The sequence below is a fragment of the Petromyzon marinus genome, unplaced genomic scaffold (assembly GCF_048934315.1).
Source record: "Petromyzon marinus isolate PM22_M1 ecotype Great Lakes invasive population unplaced genomic scaffold, UKy_Petmar_22M1.pri1.0 PM_Scaffold_517, whole genome shotgun sequence".
Taxonomy (NCBI): domain Eukaryota; kingdom Metazoa; phylum Chordata; class Hyperoartia; order Petromyzontiformes; family Petromyzontidae; genus Petromyzon; species Petromyzon marinus.
In genome coordinates this window covers 1-19,685 of record NW_027423521.1, presented here as the reverse complement: position 1 = coordinate 19,685, position 19,685 = coordinate 1, and the positions used below count along the sequence as shown (strand labels likewise).

Genomic DNA, 19,685 nt, shown 5'->3' with positions numbered 1-19,685 from the left:
GACACACAGAGAGACACACAGAGACACACACACAGAGACACACAGAGAGACACACACAGAGAGACACACAGAGAGACACACACAGAGACACACACAGAGAGACACACAGAGAGACACACACAGAGAGAGACACACAGAGAGACACACAGCGAGACACACACAGAGACACACAGAGAGACACACACACAGAGAGACACACACAGAGACACACACAGAGAGACACACAGAGAGACACACAGAGAGACACACACAGAGACACACACAGAGAGACACACAGAGAGACACACACAGACACACACAGACACACACACACACAGAGACACACAGAGAGACACACAGAGAGACACACACAGAGAGACACACAGAGAGACACACAGAGAGACACACACAGAGAGACACACAGAGAGACACACACAGAGAGACACACAGAGAGACACACACAGAGACACACACAGAGAGACACACAGAGAGACACACACAGAGACACACACAGAGAGACACACAGAGAGACACACAGAGACACACACACAGAGACACACAGAGAGAGACACACACAGAGACACACAGAGAGACACACACACAGAGACACACAGAGACACACACAGAGAGACACACAGAGAGACACACACAGAGACACACAGAGAGACACACAGAGAGACACACACAGACACACACATACAGATACAGACAGACACAGACACACAGAGAGAGACACACACAGACACACACAGAGACACACACAGACACAGACACACACAGAGAGACACACACAGAGAGACACAGAGAGACACACACACAGAGAGACACACACAGACACACACACACACAGACACACACACATACAGATACAGACACACACAGACACACACAGATACACGCAGAGAGAGACACACACAGACACACACAGAGACACACACAGACACACACACAGAGAGACACAGACACGCAGACACACAGAGAGAGAGACACACACAGACACACACACAGAGAGACACACACAGACACACACACACATACAGATACAGACACACACAGAGAGACACACAGAGAGACACACACACAGAGAGACACACACAGACACACACACACAGACACACACACATACAGATACAGACACACACAGACACACACAGATACACGCAGAAAGAGACACACACAGACACACACAGAGACACACACAGACACACACACAGAGAGACACAGACACACAGACACACACAGAGAGAGACACACACAGAGACACACACACAGAGAGACATACACAGACACACACACACACACATACAGATACAGACACACACAGACACACACAGACACACACAGAGAGAGACACACACAGACACACACAGAGAGACACACACACAGACACACACACAGACACAGACACACACAGAGAGACACACATAGAGACACACAAAGAGAGACACACACAGACACACACACATACAGATGCAGACACACACAGACACACGCAGAGACACACACACACAGACACACACACAGACACACACACAGAGAGACACAGACACACACACAGACACACACACAGAGAGACACACACAGAGACACACACAGAGAGAGACACACACAGAGAGAGACACACACAGAGACACACACACAGAGAGACACACACAGACACACACAGAGAGATACACACAGACACACAGAGACACACACACACACACACAGACACACACACAGACACAGACACACACAGAGAGACACACACAGAGACACACACAGAGAGACACACAGAGAGACACACACACACAGAGAGACACACACAGACACACACACACATACAGATACAGACACACACAGACACACACAGAGAGAGACACACACAGAGACACACACACACAGTCACACACACATACAGATACAGACACACACAGACACACACACAGACACACACACAGACACACACAGAGAGAGACACACACAGACACACACACACAGATACACAGAGACACACACAGAGACACACAGATACACACAGAGAGACGCACACAGAGACACACACAGACACACAGACACACAGAGAGACAGACACACACAGACACACACACAGACACACACACACAGACACACACACAGAGAGACACACACACAGACACACACACAGAGACACAGACACACACACAGAGAGACACACACAGACACACAGACACACACACAGACACACACAGACACACACAGACACACACACAGACACACACAGAGAGAGACACACACAGAGACACACACACAGTGAGACACACACAGACACACACACACATACAGATACAGACACACGCAGACACACACACAGACACACACACAGAGAGACACACACAGACACACAGAGACACACACAGACACACACACAGACACACACACACAGACAGACAGATAGACACAGACACACACACACAGACACACACACAGACACACTCACACACACGCACAGACACACACACACACACACAGACACACAGACAGACAGATAGACACAGACACACACACAGACACAGACACACACACAGACACACACACACACAGATAGACACACACCATGTCTAAGTAGGCTTGTACAGCCATGTAGACAAACTTGTACTGAGCCTCTGTCTGCACCATGCCGGATCGCTGGGCACGAACTTTCTGGATCGTGGCAGAAACGTCGATGTCACTTTCGACTCCTAGACAGACACACACAGATAGACACACACACAGATAGACACACACAGATAGACACACAGACACACACAGACACACACACAGATAGACACACACACCCAGACACACACACAGATAGACACACACAGACACACACACACAGACACACACAGACAGACACACACACACACAGACACACACACACAGACACACACACAAAGACACACACACACAGACACACACACAGATAGACACACACACCCAGACACACACACAGATAGACACACACAGATAGACACACAGATAGACACACAGATAGACACACACAGACACACACAGATAGATAGACACACACCCAGACACACACACAGATAGGCACACACAGACACACACACAGATAGACACACACACCCAGAAATACACACAGATAGACACACACAGATAGACACACACACAGATAGACACCCAGACACACACAGATAGACACACACACAGATAGACACACTCGCTACTACTAACAGCACTTGCCCCTACAGCCTGCTAGAGGCTACCTGGGGGATCTTTGTCTGTGTGTAGGTGCTGCTACTCTCTACTACTAACAGCACTTGCCCCTACAGCCTGCTAGAGGCTACCTGGGGGAGCTTTGTCTGTGTGTACGTGCTGCTACTACTAACAGCACTTGCCCCTACAGCCTGCTAGAGGCTACCTGGGGGAGCTTTGTCTGTGTGCGGGTGCTGCTACTACAAACAGCACTTGCCCCTACAGCCTGCTAGAGGCTACCTGGGGGAGCTTTGTCTGTGTGTAGGTGCTGCTACTACTAACAGCACTTGCCCCTACAGCCTGCTAGAGGCTACCTGAGGGAGCTTTGTCTGTGTGTAGGTGCTGCTACTACTAACAGCACTTGCCCCTACAGCCTGCTAGAGGCTACCTGGGGGAGCTTTGTCTGTGTGTGGGTGAGCTCCTCACCGTGGTGAGCGATCAGCTTGGTGAGGATGTCGATGACGATAAAAGTGCCCGTCCGGCCGATCCCAGCGCTGTGGCAGCATCAGCATCATCATCAGCATCATCATCAGTAGCATCATCATCAGTAGCATCATCATCAGCATCATCATCAGCATCATCATCAGTAGCATCATCATCAGTAGCATCATCAGTAGCATCATCATCAGTAGCATCATCAGTAGCATCATCATCAGCATCATCATCAGCATCATCATCAGCATCATCATCAGTAGCATCATCATCAGCATCATCAGCATCATCATCAGCATCATCATCAGTAGCATCATCAGCAGCATCATCAGCATCAGCAGTAGCATCAGTATCATCGTCAGCATCATCATCAGCATCATCATCAGTAGCATGATCATTAGCATCATCATCAGCACTAGCATCATCAGCATCATCATCAGCATCATCATCAGCATCATCATCAGCAGCATCATCAGCATCATCAGCATCATCATCAGCAGTAGCATCAGCATCATCATCAGCATCATCATCGTCATCAGTAGCATCATCAGCATCGTCATCAGCAGTAGCATCATCATCATCATCAGCAACATCATCATCAGTAGCATCATTAGCAGCATCATCAGTAGCATCATCATCATCATCATCAGTAGTATCATCATCAGTAGCATCATCATCATCATCATCAGTAGCATCATCATCATCAGCATCATCATCATCAGTAGCATCATCAGCAGAAGCATCATCATCATCAGTACCATCAGCATCATCATCATCAGTAGTATCATCATCAGTAGCATCATCATCAGTATCATCATCATCAGTAGCATCATTATCATCAACATCATCAACATCGTCATCAGTAGCATCATCATCAGTAGCAGCATCAACATCAACAGCATCATCATCAGCAGCATCATCAGCATCATCAGTAGCATCATCATCAGTAGCAGCATCAACATCAACAGCATCATCATCATCAGCATCATCAGCATCATCATCAGCATCATCAATATCATCATCAGCATCATCAATAGCAGCATCAACATCATCAGTAGCATCATCATCAGTTGCATCATCATCAGTAGCAGCATCATCATCATCAGCAGCATCATCATCAGCATCATCATCAGTAGCATCATCAGCATCATCATCATCAGTAACATCATCATCAGTAGCATCATCATTAGTATCATCATCATCAACATCATCATCAACACCGTCATCATCAGCATCATCATCAACATCATCATCAGTATCATCATCATCAGTAGCATCATCATCAGTAGCAGCGTCAACATCATCAGCATCATCATCAGCATCATCATCAATATCATCATCATCAGTATCAGCATCAATCATCATCATCATCAACATCATCATCAGTATCATCAACATCATCATCATCAGTATCATCATCAGTAACATCATCAACATCATCATCAGTATCATCATCAGTAACATCATCATCATAAGTAGCATCATCATCATCAGCATCATCATCAGCATAATCATCAGCATCATCAGCAGCATCATCATCAGCATCATCATCAGCATCATCATCATCAGCATCATCAGCAGCAGCAGCATCATCAGCAGCAGCATCATAATTAGCAACGTGGTTGTTGTTGTGGTTGTTTTGGTTGTGGTAGTTGTTGTTGTGGTGGTTGTTGTGATTGTGGTAGTTGTTGTGGTTGTTGTTGTGGTGGTGGTTGTTGATATGGTGGTTGTTGTTGTGGTTGTTGTTGTTGTGGTGGTGGTTGTTGTGATTGTGGTAGTTGTTGTGATTGTGGTAGTGGTTGTTGTTGTGGTGGTAGTTGTTGTTGTGGTAGTAGTTGTTGTTGTGGTGGTTGTTGTGGTTGTTGTTGTGGTAGTAGTTGTTGTTGTTGTTGTGGTAGTAGTTGTTGTTGTTGTGGTTGTTGTGGTGGTTGTTGTGGTAGTAGTTGTTGTTGTTGTGGTAGTAGTTGTTGTTGTTGTGGTTGTTGTGGTTGTTGTTGTGGTAGTAGTTGTTGTTGTTGTTGTGGTAGTAGTTGTTGTTGTTGTGGTTGTTGTGGTGGTTGTTGTGGTTGTTGTTGTGGTAGTTGTTGTTGTGGTGGTTGTTGTTGTGCTTGTTGTGGTAGTTGTTGTTGTGGTTGTTGTGGTTGTTGTTGTTGTGGTAGTAGTTGTTGTTGTTGTTGTGGTTGTTGTTGTTGTGGTAGTAGTTGTTGTTGTTGTTGTGGTAGTTGTGGTAGTTATTGTGGCTGTAGTAGTTGTTGTTGTTGTTGTGGTTGTTGTTGTTGTGGTTGTTGTTGTTGTGGTAGTAGTTGTTGTTGTGGTGGTGGTTGTTGTGGCTGTAGTAGTAGTTGTTGACATCACTCACCTGCAGTGCACAACCACGGGCCCTGCCTGCGACGTTTCGGCCATGCGTGCGTTCACCTCTGCCAGGAAGTAAAGAATTCCCGACGCTGTCTCGGGAACTCCATGGTCGGGCCACGACAAATAGTGGAAGTGGCAGACGTGTCTAACTAGGTCTGGCTAGATAGACACACACAGATAGACACACACACACAGACACACACAGACACACACACAGAGAGATACACACACACAGACACACACAGCTTAGTGGAAGTGGCAGACGTGTCTAACTAGGTCTGGCTAGATAGACACACAGATAGATAGACACACAGACACACACAGACACACACAGCTTAGTGTAAGTGGCAGACGTGTCTAACTAGGTCTGGCTAGATAGACACACACAGATAGACACACACAGACACACAGACAGACACACACAGACACACACACACAGCTTAGTGGAAGTGGCAGACGTGTCTAACTAGGTCTGGCTAGATAGACACACACAGATAGACACACAGACACACACGCAGAGATACACACAGCTTAGTGGAAGTGCCAGACGTGTCTAAGTCTGGCTAGATAGACACACAGATAGACACACACAGACACACACACACACACAGACACACACACAGACACACACACAGAGACACACACACACAGCTTAGTGGAAGTGGCAGACGTGTCTAACTAGGTCTGGCTAGATAGACACACACAGATAGACACACACACAGTGAGACACACACAGACACACACAGATAGACACACACACAGACACACACAGACACACACACAGAGATACACACAGCTTAGTGGAAGTGGCAGACGTGTCTAACTAGGTCTGGCTAGATAGACACACACACAGATAGACACACACAGATAGACACACAGACACACAGAGACACACACAGACACACACACAGACACACACAGACACACACAGCTTAGTGAAAGTGGCAAACGTGTCTAACTAGGTCTGGCTAGATAGACACACACAGATAGACACACACACAGACACACACAGACACACACACAGACACACACACAGCTTAGTGGAAGTGGCAGACGTGTCTAACTAGGTCTGGCTAGATAGACACACACACAGATAGACACACACAGATAGACACACAGACACACACACAGACACACACAGACACACACAGACACACACACAGACACACACACACAGCTTAGTGGAAGTGGCAGACGTGTCTAACTAGGTCTGGCTAGATAGACACACACAGATAGACACACACACAGACACACACACAGACACACAGAGACACACACAGACACACACAGACACACACAGCTTAGTGAAAGTGGCAAACGTGTCTAACTAGGTCTGGCTAGATAGACACACACAGATAGACACACACAGAGACACACACAGAGACACACACACAGACACAGAGACACACACAGACACACACACAGACACACACACACAGATACACACACACACACAGACACACACAGCTTAGTGGAAGTGGCACACGTGTCTAACTAGGTCTGGCTAGATAGACACACACAGATAGACACACACAGACACACACACAGACATACACACAGAGACACACACAGCTTAGTGGAAGTGGCAGACGTGTCTAACTAGGTCTGGCTAGATAGACACACACACAGATAGACACACAGACACACACAGAGACACACACAGACACACACAGACAGATAGACACACACAGACACACACAGAGACACACACACAGACACACACACACAGCTTAGTGGAAGTGGCAAACGTGTCTAACTAGGTCTGGCTAGATAGACACACACAGATAGACACACACAGACACACACAGACACACACACAGAGACACACACAGCTTAGTGGAAGTGGCACACGTGTCTAACTAAGTCTGGCTAGATAGACACACACAGATAGACACACAGAGAGACACACACACAGACACACACAGCTTAGTGGAAGTGGCAGACGTGTCTAACTAAGTCTGGCTAGATGGACACACACAGACACACACAGAGACACACACAGACACACACACAGATAGACACACAGAGAGACACACACAGAGACACACACACAGCTTAGTGGAAGTGGCAGACGTGTCTAACTAAGTCTGGCTAGTTAGACACACAGAGACACACACAGACACACACACAGATAGACACACACAAACACACAGAGAGACACACACAGACACACACACAGATAGACACACACAGGTAGACACACACACAGTGAGAGACACACAGCTTAGTGGAAGTGGCAGACGTTTCTAACTAAGTCTGGCTAGTTAGACACACGCACAGAGACACACACAGATAGACACACACAGATAGACACACAAAGAGAGACACACACAGAGAGACACACAGAGACACACACAGATAGACACACACATCTAAGTGGAAGTGGCAGACTTGTCTAACTAAGTCTGGCTAGATAGACACACACACAGAGACACACACAGATAGACACACAGATAGACCCACACACACAGATAGACACACACAGATAGACACACACAGATAGACACACACACAGATAGACACACACAGAGAAACGCACACACAGAAACACACACTTGGACACACACAGATAGACACACACAGATATACACACAGATAGACACACAGAGAGACACACACACATAAACACACACACAGCGACACACAGATAGACACACACACAAATAGACACACACAGAGAGACACACACACAGACACACACAGATAGACACACACACAGAGAGACACACACAGAGAGACACACACAGAGAGACACACACAGATAGACACACAGATAGACACACACACAGATAGGCACACACACAGATAGACACACAGAGAGACACAGACAAACAGATAGATACACACAGATAGACACACACAGAGAAACACAGACACACAGATAGACACACACACAGATAGACACACACAGAGAGACACAGACACACAGATAGACACACACACAGATAGACACACACAGAGAGACACAGACAAACAGATAGACACACACAGATAGACACACACAGAGAAACACAGACACACAGATAGACACACACACAGATAGACACACACAGAGAGACACAGACACACAGATAGACACACACACAGAGACACACACAGATAGACACACACAGAGACACACACACAGATAGACACACAGATAGACACAGACACAGATAGACACACACACAGATAGACACACAAAGAGTCACAGACACACAGCTTAGTGGAAGTGGCAGACGTGTCTAACTAAGTCTGGCTCGTTAGACACACACGTGGTGAGGGTGGTAGTCACGTGGTGGTAGTCACGTGGTGAGTGTGGTAGTCACGTGGTGTGTGTGGTAGTCACGTGGTGGTAGTCACGTGGTGAGTGTGGTAGTCACGTGGTGAGTGTGGTAGTCACGTGGTGGTAGTCACGTGGTGAGTCTGGTAGTCACGTGGTGGTAGTCACGTGGTGAGTGTTGTGGTCACGTGGTGAGTGTGATAGTCACGTGGTGGTAGTCACGTGGTGAGTGTGGTAGTCACGTGGCGAGTGTCGTAGTCACGTGGGGAGTGTGGTAGTCACGTGGTGAGTGTCGTGGTCACGTGGTGGTAGTCACGTGGTGAGTGTGGTAGTCACGTGCTGAGTGTAGTAGTCACGTGGTGGTTGTCACGTGGCGAGTGTGTTAGTCACGTGGCGAGTGTGTTAGTCACGTGGTGGTAGTCACGTGGTGGTAGTCACGTGGTGCTAGTCACGTGGCGAGTGTGTTAGTCACGTGGTGGTAGTCACGTGGTGGTAGTCACGTGGTGGTAGTACTCACGTGAGAAGTGTGGTAGAGTCGCATGAGTCTCTGGGTGTGATCGCTGTGCGGGACTTCACTCAGCGACTCGACGCGGAGAGACCCAAAGTCGCGGCTCGAACCCACGTCAGGCCAATAACGCACGCACTTGTTCTGTAGGCAGTCACTCAGTTAGTCACTCAGTTAGTCACTCAGATAGTCACTCAGATAGTCACTCAGATAGTCACTCAGATAGTCACTCACTCAGATAGTCACTCAGATAGTCACGCACTTGTTCTGTAGGCAGTCACTCAGTTAGTCACTCAGATAGTCACTCAGATAGTCACTCAGATACTCACTCAGATAGTCACTCAGATAGTCACTCAGATAGTCACTCAGATAGTCACTCACTTGTTCTGTAGGTAGTCACTCAGTTAGTCACTCAGTCACTCAGATAGTCACTCAGATACTCACTCAGATAGTCACTCACTCAGATAGTTACTCAGATAGTCACTCAGATAGTCACTCACTTGTTCTGTAGGCAGTCACTCAGTTAGTCACTCAGTTAGTCACTCAGATAGTCACTCAGATAGTCACTCAGATAGTCACTCAGATAGTCACTCACTCAGATAGTCACTCAGATAGTCACGCACTTGTTCTGTAGGCAGTCACTCAGTTAGTCACTCAGATAGTCACTCAGATAGTCACTCAGATACTCACTCAGATAGTCACTCAGATAGTCACTCAGATAGTCACTCAGATAGTCACTCACTTGTTCTGTAGGTAGTCACTCAGTTAGTCACTCAGTCACTCAGATAGTCACTCAGATACTCACTCAGATAGTCACTCACTCAGATAGTTACTCAGATAGTCACTCAGATAGTCACTCACTTGTTCTGTAGGCAGTCACTCAGTTAGTCACTCAGATAGTCACTCAGATAGTCACTCAGATACTCACTCAGATAGTCACTCACTCAGATAGTTACTCAGATAGTCACTCAGATAGTCACTCAGATAGTCACTCAGATAGTCACTCAGATAGTCACTCAGATAGTCACGCACTTGTTCTGTAGGCAGTCACTCAGTTAGTCACTCAGATAGTCACTCAGATAGTCACTCAGATACTCACTCAGATAGTCACTCAGATAGTCACTCAGATAGTCACTCAGATAGTCACTCACTTGTTCTGTAGGTAGTCACTCAGTTAGTCACTCAGTCACTCAGATAGTCACTCAGATACTCACTCAGATAGTCACTCACTCAGATAGTTACTCAGATAGTCACTCAGATAGTCACTCACTTGTTCTGTAGGCAGTCACTCAGTTAGTCACTCAGATAGTCACTCAGATAGTCACTCAGATACTCACTCAGATAGTCACTCACTCAGATAGTTACTCAGATAGTCACTCAGATAGTCACTCAGATAGTCACTCAGATAGTCACTCAGATAGTCACTCAGATAGTCACTCACTTGTTCTGTAGGCAGTCACTCAGTTAGTCACTCAGATAGTCACTCAGATAGTCACTCAGATACTCACTCAGATAGTCACTCACTCAGATAGTTACTCAGATAGTCACTCAGATAGTCACTCAGATAGTCACTCAGATAGTCACTCAGATAGTCACTCAGATAGTCACTCACTTGTTCTGTAGGTAGTCACTCAGTTAGTCACTCAGATAGTCACTCAGATAGTCACTCACTTGTTCTGTAGGTAGTCACTCAGTTAGTCACTCAGATAGTCACGCACTTGTTCTGTAGGCAGTCACTCAGTTAGTCACTCAGTTAGTCACTCAGATAGTCACTCAGTTAGTCACTCAGATAGTCACTCAGATAGTCACTCAGATAGTCACTCAGATAGTCACTCAGATAGTCACTCACTCAGTCACTCAGATAGTCACTCAGATAGTCACTCACTCAGATAGTCACTCAGTTAGTCACTCACTTGTTCTGTAGGTAGTCACTCAGTTAGTCACTCAGATAGTCACTCAGATAGTCACTCACTTGTTCTGTAGGTAGTCACTCAGTTAGTCACTCAGATAGTCACGCACTTGTTCTGTAGGTAGTCACTCAGTTAGTCACTCAGATAGTCACTCAGATAGTCACTCAGATAGTCACTCACTCAGATAGTCACTCAGATAGTCACTCAGATAGTCACTCAGATAGTCACTCAGATAGTCACTCAGATAGTCACTCAGATAGTCACTCAGATAGTCACTCAGATAGTCACTCAGTTAGTCACTCAGATAGTCACTCAGATAGTCACTCAGATAGTCACTCAGATAGTCACTCACTCAGATAGTCACTCAGATAGTCACTCAGATAGTCACTCAGATAGTCACTCAGATAGTCACTCAGATAGTCACTCACTTGTTCTGTAGGTAGTCACTCAGTTAGTCACTCAGATAGTCACTCAGATAGTCACTCACTTGTTCTGTAGGTAGTCACTCAGTTAGTCACTCAGATAGTCACGCACTTGTTCTGTAGGCAGTCACTCAGTTAGTCACTCAGTTAGTCACTCAGATAGTCACTCAGTTAGTCACTCAGATAGTCACTCAGATAGTCACTCAGATAGTCACTCAGATAGTCACTCACTCAGTCACTCAGATAGTCACTCAGATAGTCACTCACTCAGATAGTCACTCAGTTAGTCACTCACTTGTTCTGTAGGTAGTCACTCAGTTAGTCACTCAGATAGTCACTCAGATAGTCACTCACTTGTTCTGTAGGTAGTCACTCAGTTAGTCACTCAGATAGTCACGCACTTGTTCTGTAGGTAGTCACTCAGTTAGTCACTCAGATAGTCACTCAGATAGTCACTCAGATAGTCACTCACTCAGATAGTCACTCAGATAGTCACTCAGATAGTCACTCAGATAGTCACTCAGATAGTCACTCAGATAGTCACTCAGATAGTCACTCAGATAGTCACTCAGATAGTCACTCAGTTAGTCACTCAGATAGTCACTCAGATAGTCACTCAGATAGTCACTCAGATAGTCACTCAGATAGTCACTCACTTGTTCTGTAGGTAGTCACTCAGTTAGTCACTCAGATAGTCACTCAGATAGTCACTCACTTGTTCTGTAGGTAGTCACTCAGTTAGTCACTCAGATAGTCACGCACTTGTTCTGTAGGCAGTCACTCAGTTAGTCACCCAGTTAGTCACTCAGATAGTCACTCAGTTAGTCACTCAGATAGTCACTCAGATAGTCACTCAGATAGTCACTCAGATAGTCACTCAGATAGTCACTCAGATAGTCACTCACTCAGTCACTCAGATAGTCACTCAGATAGTCACTCACTCAGATAGTCACTCAGTTAGTCACTCACTTGTTCTGTAGGTAGTCACTCAGTTAGTCACTCAGATAGTCACTCAGATAGTCACTCACTTGTTCTGTAGGTAGTCACTCAGTTAGTCACTCAGATAGTCACGCACTTGTTCTGTAGGTAGTCACTCAGTTAGTCACTCAGATAGTCACTCAGTTAGTCACTCAGATAGTCACTCAGATAGTCACTCAGATAGTCACTCACTTGTTCTGTAGGCAGTCACTCAGTTAGTCACTCAGTTAGTCACTCAGATAGTCACTCAGTTAGTCACTCAGATAGTCACTCAGTTAGTCACTCACTTGTTCTGTAGGCAGTCACTCAGTTAGTCACTCAGTTAGTCACTCAGATAGTCACTCAGTTAGTCACTCAGATAGTCACTCAGATAGTCACTCAGATAGTCACTCAGTTAGTCACTCACTTGTTCTGTAGGTAGTCACTCAGTTAGTCACTCAGATAGTCACTCAGATAGTCACTCAGATAGTCACTCACTCAGCTAGTACCTCATTCACTCAGTCACTCAGATAGTCACTCAGATAGTCACTCACTTGTTCTGTAGGCAGTCACTCAGTTAGTCACTCAGATAGTCACTCAGTTAGTCACTCAGATAGTCACTCAGATAGTCACTCAGATAGTCACTCAGTTAGTCACTCACTTGTTCTGTAGGTAGTCACTCAGTTAGTCACTCAGATAGTCACTCACTCAGATAGTCACTCAGCTAGTCACGCACTTGTTCTGTAGGTAGTCACTCAGTTAGTCACTCAGTTAGTCACTCAGATAGTCACTCAGATAATCACTCACTCAGATAGTCACTCAGTTATTCACTCAGATAGTCACTCAGATAGTCACTCACTTGTTATGTAGGTAGTCACTCAGTTAGTCACTCAGATAGTCACTCACTCAGAGAGTCACTCAGATAGTCACTCAGATAGTTACTCACTTGTTCTGTAGGTAGTCACTCAGTTAGTCACTCAGTTAGCACTCACTCAGATAGTCACTCAGATAGTCACTCAGATAGTCACGCACTTGTTCTGTAGGTAGTCACTCAGTTAGTCACTCAGATAGTCACTCACTCAGATAGTCACTCAGATAGTCACTCAGATAGTCACTCAGATAGTCACTCACTTGTTCTGTAGGTAGTCACTCAGTTAGTCACTCAGTTAGTCACTCACTCAGTCACTCAAATAGTCACTCAGATAGTCACTCAGATAGTCACTCACTTGTTCTGTAGGTAGTCACTCAGTTAGTCACTCAGTTAGTCACTCACTCAGTCACTCACTCAGTCACTCAGATAGTCACTAACTTGTTCTGTAGGTAGTCACTCAGTTAGTCACTCACTTGTTCTGTAGGTAGTCACTCAGTTAGTCACTCACTTGTTCTGTAGGTAGTCACTCAGTTAGTCACTCAGTCACTCAGATAGTCACTCAGATAGTCACTCACTTGTTCTGTAGGTAGTCACTCAGTTAGTCACTCACTTGTTCTGTAGGTAGTCACTCAGTTAGTCACGCACTTGTTCTGTAGGTAGTCACTCAGTTAGTCACTCAGTTAGTCACTCACTCAGATAGTCACTCAGATAGTCACTCACTCAGATAGTCACTCAGATAGTCACTCACTTGTTCTGTAGGTAGTCACTCAGTTAGTCACTCAGTTAGTCACTCACTCAGATAGTCACTCAGATAGTCACTCAGATAGTCACTCAGATAGTCACTCACTCAGATAGTCACTCACTTGTTCTGTAGGTAGTCACTCAGTTAGTCACTCAGTTAGTCACTCACTCAGTCACTCAGATAGTCACTCAGTTAGTCACTCACTTGTTCTGTAGGCAGTCACTCAGTTAGTCACTCAGATAGTCACTCACTCAGTCACTCACTCAGTCACTCAGATAGTCACTCAGTTAGTCACTCACTTGTTCTGTAGGTAGTCACTCAGTTAGTCACTCAGATAGTCACTCAGATAGTCACTCAGATAGTCACTGAGTTAGTCACTCACTTGTTCTGTAGGCAGTCACTCAGTTAGTCACTCAGATAGTCAATCACTCAGATAGTCACTCAGATAGTCACTCACTCAGATAGTCACTCAGATAATCACTCACTCAGCTAGTCACTCACTCAGTCACTCAGATAGTCACTCAGTTAGTCACTCAGATAGTCACTCAGATAGTCAGCTAGTCACTCATTCACTCAGTCACTCAGCTAGTCACTCACTCACTCAGCTAGTCACTCAGATAGTCACTCAGATAGTCACTCAATCAGCTAGTCACTCAGATAGTCACTCAGATAGTCACTCAGATCATCAATCACTCAGATAGTCACTCAGAGTGTCACTCACTTGTTCTGTAGGCAGTCACTCAGTTAGTCACTCAGATAGTCACTCACTCAGTCACTCAGATAGTCACTCAGATAGTCACTCACTTGTTCTGTAGGTAGTCACTCAGTTAGTCACTCAGATAGTCACTCAGATAGTCACTCAGATAGTCACTCACTCAGCTAGTACCTCATTCACTCAGTCACTCAGATAGTCACTCAGATAGTCACTCACTTGTTCTGTAGGCAGTCACTCAGTTAGTCACTCAGTTAGTCACTCAGTTAGTCACTCAGATAGTCACTCAGATAGTCACTCAGATAGTCACTCACTTGTTCTGTAGGCAGTCACTCAGTTAGTCACTCAGTTAGTCACTCAGATAGTCACTCAGTTAGTCACTCAGATAGTCACTCAGATAGTCACTCAGATAGTCACTCAGTTAGTCACTCACTTGTTCTGTAGGTAGTCACTCAGTTAGTCACTCAGATAGTCACTCACTCAGATAGTCACTCAGCTAGTCACGCACTTGTTCTGTAGGTAGTCACTCAGTTAGTCACTCAGTTAGTCACTCAGATAGTCACTCAGATAATCACTCACTTAGATAGTCACTCAGTTATTCACTCAGATAGTCACTCAGATAGTCACTCACTTGTTATGTAGGTAGTCACTCAGTTAGTCACTCAGATAGTCACTCACTCAGATAGTCACTCAGATAGTCACTCAGATAGTCACTCACTTGTTCTGTAGGTAGTCACTCAGTTAGTCACTCAGTTAGTCACTCACTCAGATAGTCACTCAGATAGTCACTCAGATAGTCACGCACTTGTTCTGTAGGTAGTCACTCAGTTAGTCACTCAGATAGTCACTCACTCAGATAGTCACTCAGATAGTCACTCAGATAGTCACTCAGATAGTCACTCACTTGTTCTGTAGGTAGTCACTCAGTTAGTCACTCAGTTAGTCACTCACTCAGTCACTCAGATAGTCACTCAGATAGTCACTCAGATAGTCACTCACTTGTTCTGTAGGTAGTCACTCAGTTAGTCACTCAGTTAGTCACTCACTCAGTCACTCACTCAGTCACTCAGATAGTCACTAACTTGTTCTGTAGGTAGTCACTCAGTTAGTCACTCACTTGTTCTGTAGGTAGTCACTCAGTTAGTCACTCACTTGTTCTGTAGGTAGTCACTCAGTTAGTCACTCAGTCACTCAGATAGTCACTCAGATAGTCACTCACTTGTTCTGTAGGTAGTCACTCAGTTAGTCACTCACTTGTTCTGTAGGTAGTCACTCAGTTAGTCACGCACTTGTTCTGTAGGTAGTCACTCAGTTAGTCACTCAGTTAGTCACTCACTCAGATAGTCACTCAGATAGTCACTCACTCAGATAGTCACTCAGATAGTCACTCACTTGTTCTGTAGGTAGTCACTCAGTTAGTCACTCAGTTAGTCACTCACTCAGATAGTCACTCAGATAGTCACTCAGATAGTCACTCAGATAGTCACTCACTCAGATAGTCACTCACTTGTTCTGTAGGTAGTCACTCAGTTAGTCACTCAGTTAGTCACTCACTCAGTCACTCAGATAGTCACTCAGTTAGTCACTCACTTGTTCTGTAGGCAGTCACTCAGTTAGTCACTCAGATAGTCACTCACTCAGTCACTCAGATAGTCACTCAGTTAGTCACTCACTTGTTCTGTAGGTAGTCACTCAGTTAGTCACTCAGATAGTCACTCAGATAGTCACTCAGATAGTCACTGAGTTAGTCACTCACTTGTTCTGTAGGCAGTCACTCAGTTAGTCACTCAGATAGTCAATCACTCAGATAGTCACTCAGATAGTCACTCACTCAGATAGTCACTCAGATAATCACTCACTCAGCTAGTCACTCACTCAGTCACTCAGATAGTCACTCAGTTAGTCACTCAGATAGTCACTCAGATAGTCAGCTAGTCACTCATTCACTCAGTCACTCAGCTAGTCACTCACTCACTCAGCTAGTCACTCAGATAGTCACTCAGATAGTCACTCAATCAGCTAGTCACTCAGATAGTCACTCAGATAGTCACTCAGATCATCAATCACTCAGATAGTCACTCAGAGTGTCACTCACTTGTTCTGTAGGCAGTCACTCAGTTAGTCACTCAGATAGTCACTCACTCAGTCACTCAGATAGTCACTCAGATAGTCACTCACTTGTTCTGTAGGTAGTCACTCAGTTAGTCACTCAGATAGTCACTCAGATAGTCACTCAGATAGTCACTCACTCAGCTAGTACCTCATTCACTCAGTCACTCAGATAGTCACTCAGATAGTCACTCACTTGTTCTGTAGGCAGTCACTCAGTTAGTCACTCAGTTAGTCACTCAGTTAGTCACTCAGATAGTCACTCAGATAGTCACTCAGATAGTCACTCACTAGTTCTGTAGGCAGTCACTCAGTTAGTCACTCAGATAGTCACTCACTCAGTCACACAGATAGTCACTCAGACAGTCACTCACTTGTTCTGTAGCTAGTCACTCAGTTAGTCACTCAGATAGTCACTCAGATAGTCACTCATATAGTCACTCACTCAGCTAGTACCTCATTCACTCAGTCACTCAGATAGTCACTCAGATAGTCACTCACTTGTTCTGTAGGCAGTCATTCAGTTAGTCACTCAGATAGTCACTCACTCAGATAGTCACTCAGATTGTTAATCACTCAGATAGTCACTCAGATAGTCACTTAGATAGTCACTCAGATAGTCACTCAGATAGTCAGCTAGTCACTCAGATAGTCACTCAGATAGTCACTCAGATAGTCACTCACTTGTTCTGTAGGCAGTCACTCAGTTAGTCACTCAGATAGTCACTCACTCAGATAGTCACTCAGATAGTCACTCAGATAGTCACTCAGTTAGTCACTCAGATATTCACTCACTCAGATAGTCACTCAGATAGTCACTCAGATAGTCACTCAGATAGTCACTCAGATAGTCACTCGCTCACTCAGCTAGTCACTCAGATAGTCACTCAGATAGTCACGCACTTCTTCTGTAGGCAGTCACTCAGTTAGTCACTCAGACGCTCAGATAGTCACTCAGTTAGTCACTCAGATAGTCACTCACTCAGATAGTCACTCAGATAGTCACTCACTCAGATAGTCACTCAGATAGTCACTCACTTGTTCTGTAGGCAGTCACTCAGTTAGTCACTCAGATAGTCACTCACTCAGATAGTCACTCAGATAGTCACTCACTCAGATAGTCACTCAGAGTGTCACTCACTTGTTCTGTAGGCAGTCACTCAGTTAGTCACTCAGATAGTCACTCACTCAGATAGTCACTCAGATAGTCACTCACTCAGATAGTCACTCAGATAGTCACTCAGATAGTCACTCAGATAGTCAGCTAGTCACTCAGATAGTCACTCATATAGTCACTCAGATAGTCACTCACTTGTTCTGTAGGCAGTCACTCAGTTAGTCACTCAGATAGTCACTCACTCAGATAGTCACTCAGATAGTCACTCAGTTAGTCACTCAGATAGTCACTCACTCAGATAGTCACTCAGATAGTCACTCACTCAGCTAGTCATGCGCTTGTTCTGTAGGTAGTCACTCAGTCACTCAGCTAGTCACTCAGATAGTCACTTAGATAGTCACTCAATCACTCAGATAGTCACTCAGTTAGTCACTCAGATAGTCACTCACTCAGATAGTCACTCAGATAGTCACTCACTCAGATAGTCACTCAGATAGTCACTCACTTGTTCTGTAGGCAGTCACTCAGTTAGTCACTCAGATAGTCACTCACTCAGATAGTCACTCAGATAGTCACTCACTCAGATAGTCACTCAGAGTGTCACTCACTTGTTCTGTAGGCAGTCACTCAGTTAGTCACTCAGATAGTCACTCACTCAGATAGTCACTCAGATAGTCACTCACTCAGATAGTCACTCAGATAGTCACTCAGATAGTCACTCAGATAGTCAGCTAGTCACTCAGATAGTCACTCAGATAGTCACTCAGATAGTCACTCACTTGTTCTGTAGGCAGTCACTCAGTTAGTCACTCAGATAGTCACTCACTCAGATAGTCACTCAGATAGTCACTCAGTTAGTCACTCAGATAGTCACTCACTCAGATAGTCACTCAGATAGTCACTCAGATAGTCACTCACTCAGCTAGTCATGCGCTTGTTCTGTAGGTAGTCACTCAGTCACTCAGCTAGTCACTCAGATAGTCACTCAGATAGTCACTCAATCACTCAGATAGTCACTCAATCACTCAGATAGTCACTCAATCACTCAGATAGTCACTCAATCACTCAGCTAGTCACTCAGCTAGTCACTCACTCA

At 45.3% G+C, this 19,685-nt stretch overlaps 1 protein-coding gene across 2 annotated transcripts in view; it reads right to left on the bottom strand.

Annotated features, from left to right (window-relative positions):
- Positions 1–19,678, bottom strand: part of LOC142923442 (tyrosine-protein phosphatase non-receptor type 11-like) — a 36,362-nt gene extending 16,684 nt beyond the window's left edge. For both annotated transcript variants that reach the window (XM_076064549.1, XM_076064550.1), the window contains exons 1-4: positions 9,762–19,678; positions 5,987–6,141; positions 3,622–3,689; positions 2,554–2,678 (exon numbers count right to left, since the gene is read on the bottom strand). In XM_076064549.1, the coding sequence (XP_075920664.1) occupies positions 2,554–2,678; positions 3,622–3,689; positions 5,987–6,141; positions 9,762–9,785 (372 nt within the window). In that variant the 5' untranslated portion in view covers positions 9,786–19,678. The remainder of the gene's footprint in view (positions 1–2,553; positions 2,679–3,621; positions 3,690–5,986; positions 6,142–9,761) is intronic.
- Positions 19,679–19,685: the final 7 nt, after the last annotated feature.